General features: G+C 42.6%; 1 protein-coding gene across 1 annotated transcript in view; it reads right to left on the bottom strand.

Moving 5' to 3' along the window:
- Nucleotides 1-3,253: 3,253 nt before the first annotated feature.
- sytl5 (synaptotagmin-like 5) overlaps nt 3,254-10,842 on the bottom strand; it is a 52,066-nt gene continuing 44,477 nt past the window's right edge. Inside the window, exons 11-17 of the mRNA XM_079518019.1 lie at nt 7,204-7,382; nt 6,785-6,887; nt 6,484-6,645; nt 6,154-6,262; nt 5,326-5,464; nt 4,977-5,185; nt 3,254-4,741 (exon numbers count right to left, since the gene is read on the bottom strand). Of these exons, the coding sequence (XP_079374145.1) occupies nt 4,599-4,741; nt 4,977-5,185; nt 5,326-5,464; nt 6,154-6,262; nt 6,484-6,645; nt 6,785-6,887; nt 7,204-7,382 (1,044 nt within the window). The 3' untranslated portion in view covers nt 3,254-4,598. The remainder of the gene's footprint in view (nt 4,742-4,976; nt 5,186-5,325; nt 5,465-6,153; nt 6,263-6,483; nt 6,646-6,784; nt 6,888-7,203; nt 7,383-10,842) is intronic.

Raw genomic sequence — 10,842 nt, 5'->3', positions numbered from 1 at the left:
GTACTGGGGCTGAGTACTTCACTGCCTGTGCTGTGTCTGTCACTGGAATGATAGAGAGGATTGTGCATTGACAGCCACCAGTATAGGCAGTGCACTGTGTACAGGCACCTGCTACAGTTCACTCAATAGAATAAAGCTTTGATGATGCTCTTGTGTTGCTTCTTTCTCCAGTGCAGTCAACACAATTCAGCCACCAGCCACACAATTCAGCCCTCACGTCATTGTAGTGGTAATTAAGACCGTCAGGAGCACATGGCTCATTTTTCTTTGTTCTGCAGATGACTGTAAGAGCTATACTGCCCTGGGGCAACTTTCATCAGGTACTCAAGATGACAAGCTGATTGTAGACACCAGCAACTGTGAAGATTTATGCTACTGTTAAACCAGTTTCTTCAATTTCTTCAGAAGACTAAGGACCCCCACCCTCCCAAAGAAAATAACCATGGAAACAAAACGCAATGGAGAGAGATTATATTATTTAAGTTTTGCTATTCTTTGATCTATTGCAGTGGCCTGTCGTGTTCATACCAATACAAATATAATTCGTTATTTTCATTGTTTTGAACAAGACAAATGCGGGGTAGAACAGTAAAGTTTTAAATGCTAAAGCTTTATAAAGAAATACATTTTTAAAAAGCTAAAAAAAAAAGCTTTAAATGCTAAATTAGGCCCATTTCAACTTTACTAACCGTAGGTGAACATACAGTACCATGCTTCTAGAGTACTAAAAAACATCAGATATATGGTATAGTGGTCTAATGGTCAGACTCTCAGCATAGAGATTCCATGTTCAAATCCTAGTCCCTTCAATGCTGGAGTGTTTCAATTTCCCTTTACTAACTGAAGGCTAACATAAAACATACATAAGAATGCTTCAACAGTTTGAGACATTTGCAGAAGGACTGAATGACGGTGCAGTTGACTAATGATCAGACTCTCAGCACAGATATTTCATGTTCAAATCCCAGACCTTTTACAGTTCATTGCTTTAACTTTACCTAATTTAACTGCTAAAATACAAAAGAACGCTTCAACAATACAATAAAGTGCAGATTACAGAGGGACTGAGACTAAGAGATGGTGTACTGGTCTGTTGATCAGGCGCTCAACCCAAAGGTTCCGTGTTCAAGTCCCACATTTCCTTGTTCAATTCTGAAGTAGCCTACTTTGACTTCCCCAAAATATATATATTTCTAGTAAAGTGCATGAGCCGAATAAACACTGAGCAGAGTAAGCCGATTAATTAATCATTGCACAAAGATGTTTTCTCACAACCTCCATACAACGTCCAAGTCAGCCCACTCTAAAGTCTAATTCAATTAATTATGATTAAATGGTGGTTGGGCACTTTGTGTGCTGGACACAAAAATAAAATAATCAATCATAGCAAAAGGAGTTGAAAGTGAACTGGCGACACTCCGTCGTACATACGACGTTAATGTTATACGTCGTCCAAGTCAGACCTCTGAAAGCTGAAAGTACAAAACTTGAAAGTGAACTACGCCGACACGCCGTGCATACGACGTTGTCACGCCGACCTCTCTCTGGACGGCGTATCAACGGCGTATCGACGTCCGCTCACGCCGTCGGACTGTTTTTAGAGATTTCAGACAGACTAGACGGTTGAAAAGTGAACTGAAAATGAACTACGCCGACACGCCGTGCATACGACGTTGATACGCCGTCCTTCTCTTGGACAGCGTATCAACGGCGTATGGACATCCCGCTCACGCCGCTGGTGCTTTTGTGAAAATTAAGGGATTTACAGTGAGGGAATCGAGGGAATGAACAAATAAATCAGGTCCGACTTGGGCTTTGTATATCGTCGTATGGACGTCCGCAAGCATGGTCAAAAACAACAACAATGTACTTTTATAAACATTCTATAATATTTTGTACTGATGATGATTACCTGGTTCAATAGGTCAATTAAAGAAATCACATGTAAACATAATTTAATATTACATTTATTGTATTTGTGAACCTGACAATGAAATAAATCTGTCTAGGCCTGGTCTCTTTAGTCGACTGGTAACGGATGCGCCTTGTTAACACGGGGTCCCGGGTTCGCCTCCCAGCCGAGGCTACACCTGTAACAGAGTGTTTCTTTCTACATTGATTCCATAATTGCATTTTTGATCCTTTAACTAAACTCATTAAACGAAATTGAGTATTTACTATTTTTTCCACCACTGAGTGGAATCAAACCAAGGATCTCTCACACTATAAAGACGGGAGACCAGCACTGTTAATGAGAGTTCAACGTCAAGGTTTAAAGTTAAATGTTATCTAAAATGCCTAACAACAACCTAACTATACAGGCTAAAACGACAGAAACATCTGCCATCTGAACACTGGCCACCTCTTGTACAGGGAGTGGTACATAAGAAATTCATTCATTCATAATTTGATCTCTGAGATTAAATCTGGTGTCATCATAGAAGAACATATTGTCTAGTCACAAGGGGGCGCTCTGTACCAAGACGATCTGACTACGAGTATAATAAACTGGAAGAAAATGAATGCGCGTGCGCGTGTGTGTTCGGGTCCTGCTGATTGAGCTGACCAGGAGGACCATACATCCATGGGGAGGTCAGAGGCAGGTGAGAAGGAGGCAGCAGCCATGGCGTCACTGCCGTCACATTCCCCTCAGCTGTATGGATGTACCATGTGACAAATGAATCCACTCTCTGGAGGTGATGGAAGGAACACACCAACCCATGATCAGCCACACTCAACGACTGATACAGGGGACTGTAGCATAATTCAGTTAAAACTGGGGGGTCCTTGAAATTAAAATGGTTGAGAATCACTGCTAGAGCTGTAAAAGTTATCTCTCATGGGGGTCCCTGGCATCTTTTCAAAGTGTCGATTTGGGGGTCCTTGACATGAAAAAGTTTGGGAACCACTGAACTATACTATCAAACATGAATATCCCAACAAAGATTGAGTGTAATATTATTCACCTGTCCTGTGATTATGTTCATTATTATGTTCTCTTCACATATGAATATACTGTAGCCTCATTTTGTAACTTCATCATTAATACAATGTTTTTAGTGTAGTTAGACTAGTCGTGTACGTGTATGTTACAAAATAAAATTGTAAACGTTTCAAAAGAATACTGTCATTTTTAGCTTGCGGCCCTTGGAATTTTGCTCAGTGGCCCGGTGGCCCCTGAGCCATCTTAAATTGAGTAGCCCTGATCTATTGTATCTGTCTATAAGAACAGGAGGAGGCAATCTGTGGAAAGATGCTTTTATTTCAAAATATTCCTGTAACACATTTGAGACAAAATAAGTTTTATTACAGTGAATTTGACGCCATGATATACAGACCCATTTCTGCAGACACAACAAACAGATATACAGTAGTACATGCCTAGAGTCTAGAGTTTCCTCACTATAGTCAGGTATTGCACTGGTCTCTCATCTATCTACGGTATACTATACGGTGGAGGATGTCATGTATTCTTGCTATTATTGTATACGTACGATTATATACTTGTTTTTTCTCAGAGAATTTAGACTAGCGTAGGATTTCACAAGGACAATGCGGGGCAGAGCTGGCCTCCGTGAATGACAGCACAGCCAGTTGACACACACATTTTCCTGAACTAGATGATTCATTATGGGACTCTGTTGGAATGGAGAACACAGCCTCTGGGTAACAGAGATGGGGCGACAGTCAGTGATTATGCTCTCCTGGAGGCGGGGGTCTTGCCTCCGCAGTGACTCATGCTACAACACACCAGACACACACCTGTTACTCACACATACACTTATGCTTGGACAGAGTGGATATCATTGTATTGATATAATCAGGGCTTGATCTGGCTTTGGGTCTGCTATACCTCTTATTTCCTTGGAACGTGAAACAGATTTCATGATCTCACTGATACAGTGTTTGGTAAATTGAGCATATATATATATCTCTACTACAGTAGCCTATATGTAGTCTTTTAACTTTGTGCCATTTTTGGTGTGACAGATCTCAATGTGTGCTTCATTATGCGCTTCGGTACACAATTTGGTTGTCTGTAGGCTAAAATGGAATGTATACAAGTCTCTGCATGCAGTGATCAAACTCTTTAACACCTTTGCGAATGGTCTCTGTCACTTGTCACCACAAGCAGAAGAAATGACTGGTGTACAGAAACCACAGGAGACATATCGGACACACAACAAGGAGTCAAACCGTGTGCTTATTTAGTAAATCAGGTTACATACAATACATGAAAAGTAATATACACAATACAGCGGTAGTAGCAGTGCTTGCGGTCATGGGTAGATACTTTCTAGGGTAGAGAGGAATATGGGGAGTATGTAAGGCATGATTGGTTGTTCTATAAAGGAGAAGGGTTCTCTACATGGTGGCTCAGAGGGCAGGAAGTAGGGGCATGTCATCCTCTCCGTATTGCAGAATAGAACATGGAACTCCGTCAGCCACTGATTGATTTGATTTAGTCCTTCTCATCATATCTTTCAGTAACTTTGTGTGTTTCACTCCGTTTGTGCTCTGCTCGCCATCCACCCCTCCACCTCGGTTTTCTGTCTCTCCTTGCCCTCTCTTCTTTTCTCTCCATGTGTCCACGCAGCTCATGTGTCGCGCTTGTGCATGCTGGACCTCAGCATCAGGGTACACTCCTGAGGGACCTCTGGGTTTTCAATCATACGTTGCCACACCCGTTGTTCCTCCCCAAGTGAGTCCATCCAATGCACTTCATTCCCATAGCTAATGCCTGGAGGGACACAGGGAATGCACAGGCCATTTGTTTTTGCTTTATTAATACCTTTTCCACACTAGACTGCCTACAAGGAACTTTCTTATTACTTTCTCACTACTACTGAACCCACGGCAAGCTACATTAGCAGGGTTTATTGTGCATAATATCACACCAGTTGATGAACACACACACAAATACATTTAATTATTGATACTACACTAGCATGGCAATTACCCACAAGCATACACACCTGTGCCGGCCCCCAACCTCACTCCACCCAGGAAGATATTGCTGGCCAGGGCCTCCTTGTCCCAGACGGTGAGCTCCAGACACACATTGTTCAAATCTCCTGGCTGAAGGCCGCAGTAAGTAAAGGTGTGGTTCCACTCTGGGTTCACAGTCCGTCGTTCCACTGCCGTCTTGTGCTTTGTTGTCTTGCTGCTGTCCGGGAGCAGGTACCTTGACAGGGAGGGGAGGGCACATACTGTATTTCACGTGGGCAGAAGCTGTATGCTATCCATTGATTATGCAGGCAAGCGTTTGTTGCATGTTGTGAAGGACATCAGAATAAAAATAAATACAAAAATAAAGCAACTCACCCTTTGACAAAAGGATCGGAAGTGCCTCCAGATTTGACTGCAGTTAGATTCTTGGCCTCTTTCACCAGTAGCTCAACCATGCCCCCTTTAGGGGGCGTGAAGCTGCTGGTCTTTTTACCTTTCAGGAACCCCTTCTTTACTGTGGAAGGGGGGGAAAAATAAAGTGGAACACCAGAAAATGAAAGCATGAGTCATTGCACGCACACTTACTTTGTACCCGTGTACTGGGTACTTTAATTAAGGCACAGTAGTAGTCGCATCCTCAGGTGCACATTTCTTTAAACAAAGAGGTTTGCTGCAAGGCAGAAATGCTGCAGAGGTGATTCTTAAAAGGATCGGATCCCACCCCTTTTTTTGGTAGGTCCTCCTGTACCATTGTAAAAAAAAAAAAATATCACGCCTGTGTGAAGTGAGGGGCGGTCTTATCATCTATGACGTAAAATTCTCCATTCATTGTCAATGGGAATTTAATGTTTGTTTAAGACAAAGTTTGTAGACGGTAACCAAAAGCTGGATGTAAGAGGGCCCCTAAAAAAAAGTGAGGGGCGCTCTTATCTTTGCTCAGACACATGTAAATTCTCCATTCATTGTCAATGGGAATTTAGCCTGGTCCAGCCAGCATGCTTTCTGGTCTAGAGGGGCGGGCGCGTATGAAAAGTGCTGGAGAAATATTGGTTCACCGATCAGAGCCACCCCCCCTCCGCCCCTCCCCTCCTAAACAAACATGAAAAGTCCATAGACATCATTTCAAAAGCCAAATGCTAGCTATAGCGCCCCTCAAAAACATACAAGGTTCTGCACATGACATCATTTATAAATTAGATTTACCTTGCACTTGGTCCACTGGCAGCATTAAGTTCTTCTCAGCAGGTATATACTTCAAAACGAGGGTCAGTTCCCCTTTATACTGTACAGTATAGTCCATACAGCTCTCTGCCTGCAGAAAAGTCACTTTAATTATATAAGATTTAAACTGTGTGTGTGTGTGTGTGTGTGTGTGTGTGTGCGTGCGTGCGTGCGTGCGTGTGTGCGTGCATGCGTGCGTGCGTGCGTGCGCGTGTGCGCGCGTGCGTGCGTGCGTGCGTGCGTGCGTGTGTGTGTGCGCGTGTGTGCGGAATGCACACATGCTTGCTTGTGTATGGTAGTGCCTGTTCGTACCTTGGGCATTAGAGAGTACCATTCCTCTATCTGGGAATCAAACTCCCAGGAGTCAAACGTCAACTCCACCTCCCCCAGGAAGCTGTTGTGGCCAAAGCGGTCATGATGCCACACAGAGAGTTGTAGGGTTCGCGTCTCAAGCTGTGAGTGGCTAATCACATACTAGAGAACAAGAAAGAGTGTTTAGTAACAAGACTGAGTGTATCTTTAGTTAATGTTTTTGTTTATTTTCAAAAAATGTCTAATTTCAATTATATGGCCAACAATGGCCATGCTTATTGAGTCTTTTTAGGCCCCTCACCCTCATATTCTCATTGAAGATAGGGTTTGTGGTGTTGGCTTTGATGCCGGTCTTCCTCTTGCTCTGGCGAGACTTGTCAGGTAGCAGGTAACTCTTGACATAGCTACAATGCAAGAGACATGCATAACAGAGCAGATGCATAACAGAGCAGATGCATAACAGAGCAGATGCCTAACAGAGCAGATGGAACTCTGGTCATCCTCGTCCCCCCCCAGCACTCTGGGCACATGCCTCCGTAGCCGCAAGGCAGTTACACAGAAGCAATAGGAGATCTATTACCCAGGTACAGTATGGTTAAATTTAATTTATCTACGTGTGTGTGTGTGTGTGTGTGTGTGTGTGTGTGTGTGTGTGTGTATGTGTGTGAGAGAGAGAGAGTGCATGTGTGTGTGTGTGTGTGTGTGCGTGCGCGGTCTTACGCATCTGTGCGCTGCTTCCTCTCGTCCCCTGTAGCCAAGTTGCGACACTCTTTCACCATCACATTGAGGGCACCAGTTTTGTAGCTGTAGCTGATATTCAACAGTATCTCACCGCTTACCCTGGCGTTGCCATAGTCACCAGTCTCACTGTACATGCTCATCATGCTGTTTATACTGCTCTGTGAGGCGGAGAGAGAGAGGGGGGAGAGGAGGAGGCAGGGCACACAGGATCTTAACATATGAAACAGAACAAAAGAAAGGAATCAAAAGAAAAAAAAATACAACTAGATAAAGTGCCCCTCGGGGCACAGGTCTCCACCAGGGCAGGTCAGGTTGTGGCCTCCTGGTGGTGCTATAATAAGCCAATGTGAAACGGGTGCCATTTCTTCTTATGCCTTGGATGGCAATTGGATGATTTGCGGCATTTTGTTCCAAAAATGTGTTTAGCAAAAATCCACTTGTTGGTGGTGCTATAATAGGCCAATGTGAAAAGGGTGGGATTTAGCCTATCTCAGCCTATGTCTGTGAAAGATTTCACGTAAATTGCACGCTGCGTTCATGATTTGATGCTCTTTGTTCAAAACGGGCCAATCCTGCAAACTTTGAAAGCCAATGTTAGCCAATTATGATGGAATATGAAATATCGGACAGATCCGTCTTGAACACATGACTATAGAGATAGTGTGTAACGATTTGCTGAAATTTTGGACAGAATCTGGAGGAGTAATATAAAAAATGTGTTTTTCAAAAGTCGGCCTCCTGGTGGCGCTATAACAGGCCGTTCTGGAAAATTCGGGGCAGAGGTTCGTCGTTGGCATCCAGGGAGTGTGTGTGCAAAATTTGGCATCAACCGGGTTAACGGTGCAGGGGGATTAGATGGTAACAGACGGACAGACGGACACATACACGGACGGAGTGCAAAACATACTCTCCCATATCTCTCCCATGCCTTCGGACTGGTGGAGACAATGAATTTATAGGAAGTTATACTAAGGGAGATGAAGGAAGTGGTTAGTCCAGAAGGGAAATGCCAGCAAGGGAACACAAAACATTACAAATGAGACCATGAAACTAAAATAAAGACAGGCTCTCTCCAGAGACGTAAGGTTTGTATGATGTGTGTTTGTATGATGTGTGTTTGTTTCTATGTTTGTAAGAAAATCTTTTTTTAATGCCACAATCTACAGTAGATATAATCAAATCTGAATAACTTGCACTTTCTTACACTGCATGAGGTAGGTTCGGGTAGAATTGCTGATAATGGTCTGACATGATTGAATTCGTGGAGTTTAGTAATAAAAAAAAATCCAATTACAGGACCCGCCCTGGTGATACTAATCCCTTCTGGAGAGAACTAAAGGCCTCTGTCAAAATAGATTTGGTGTCATAAGAGCAAAGCTTCTTGTCTTCACGTCTACCTTATTTGTTTCCTGGAGAGAGATGAAGTGATGAATGGCCACTTTAAGGAGCTTAGTATTAAAGGAAAGAGATTCAGCAGCTCATCCATTACAAACAGTGTGTCGCACGCACGCACGCACGCACGCACAAACGCACGCACGCACGCACGCACGCACGCACGCACACAGGATTTCATGTAGCATGCACAAGCCACAAGGTTCATGCACAGTAGAATATTTGTTCTTCCAACCTAAATTTACCCATCAACATTTTGTTCACGCCCAAAATGACTGGCTATTCATTTGTAGAAATATTAGGCCTTATTGTCAAATGTTGGAGCATGGTCTACTTTACATTACTGAAAATTTTGGTAAAATAGAGCCAATTTAAAATTGAGGTGCCCACTCTTCCGGTTACCCTCAATTATACTTTGTTGTAGGACTGTGTTACTGGCCAAACATGCAATATTTTCAAGTGATTTTCAAGCGGTAACATGAGAAAGTATTCATTAGGCTTATAATGTGCTATGATGCCATGCTGAACGCACACACAGAAAAGGGTGAGACTTACAGTCTCAGCGTCCGAGTCGCCGGGGACATTGAGGTAGCCCCACCTTCGCTCTGAGCCGGGAGTAGAACACTAGCAGCCAGTAGTATAAGCAAGAAAGACATAAACCACCAGACAAAAGAGAGAAGAGGGAGAAAATGACAGAAACATTTGATTTCTGTGACATGATAGACCCAGAACTATAGACACAGTTCCCCCAAGCCCGAAGGGAGCAGCTCCAGAGAACACAGAAACCACATTACATAGGGTTACCATGGTGATTATCAGATGAGATCACAGTGGTTATATCTCATCTGGACTCCCCTGAGATATCAACAAGGGCACTCCGGACAGCCAGTCGATGACAATTCAAAACCATGGGTTCTTGGCTAAATATATTGTCTCTTGGAGGTGTGGGGCCGTTTTATAAGGTATATTAAGAACAATAATTTGTCACATTTAATGGATGGAGCTGAAGAGGAGTAGTGCTGTTGTAATTTTTTTTTGGGTCATTGTTTTGTTTTCTTTGTATGAGTAATGCTGTTGTTTTGTCTTTTTTTGGTTATTGTTGTTTTGCTTTCTTTATATCAGTAATTGTCTTGTAATGTTCATTGTTGTTTCTTTGTATATTTTGTATAGTCATTTGTGTGGAAAAAGGAAAATAAATACATTGTTGAAAAAAAAAAATATTGTCTCTTGGCTAAATATATTTAGCCGCTGAACACTAATGTATGGTCAGATGATTTGTTTTGTGTTGTATGTCTATTGTACCTTCCGATAATGTTTAGCGCAGCTAGCAGCAGGGCTCTACGACGGTTATGTTGGTTTGTGTTGTCTGTCCGCTCGTCCAACACTTTGGTCCCTAACAAGACATCTGGTAATTAAACTACAGGTTGATTGCCATTGAATTTGCTGTCTATCACCTCCGGAAGATGACCCCTAATGATTTTAGTGACCCCATGGCGCTCATTTGCATACAAGATATCTCAAAATGTAATTGGCAGATTGCAAGGATGAATCCTACTGAAAGAAAAATATAATTTTGCCTCCAAATTCCAAATTCTTGTTTTAAAAAATGAGTAAGAACCACGTCCATAATAATTATGGATAAAGGGTTAGGACAGATGGGGGAGGGTTCAGAAGAAATTATGGACTTCTTTGTCTCAACTCTTCATTATTGAAAAACAAAACAATGGACTAGTCTTCACTCTTCATCCGTTTTGCTTTTCCTTTTCTTCAGTGCTTCTATCCTGAGCCCGCTGACTGACTGACTGGTGAAAGCCCAGTCTAGACTCTAGACTACAGTCAGTGACACACCCACTGAGAATACAACTGGCAGCTCTATTTATCTAGCAACACCGGTTAAATGTATTCCTGGGGCCAGAGTGGGCGACTCTGAATCAAATGTAAAACTACTGCGTAAAAGGATAAGCATATGGTAATACTATTATTAACATTGGTAGTATGACTCCCAGTTACGCCAATCGGAGGTCACTAAAATCTATGTTAAGTTGGTGTACATATCGTTGCTGTCGGGAGGAAACCTCATAATTCCATTTTTTTGGAATAAATCAGTGCTATTGAACACCCTTTAAGTCTGTGTGTTGTTTCGAAAATATTGAACCAATGGAAAGTAGTAAAAAGTGCTTTGGACAAAACCTCTTAACTCCATTGGACCCTCAAACTGTCTGCTAA

The sequence above is a fragment of the Electrona antarctica genome (genome assembly GCF_951216825.1).
Source record: "Electrona antarctica genome assembly, chromosome: 13".
NCBI classification, from domain to species: domain Eukaryota; kingdom Metazoa; phylum Chordata; class Actinopteri; order Myctophiformes; family Myctophidae; genus Electrona; species Electrona antarctica.
The sequence above is the reverse complement of the archived record's forward strand: the minus strand, read 5'-3'. Positions and strand labels throughout refer to the sequence as shown.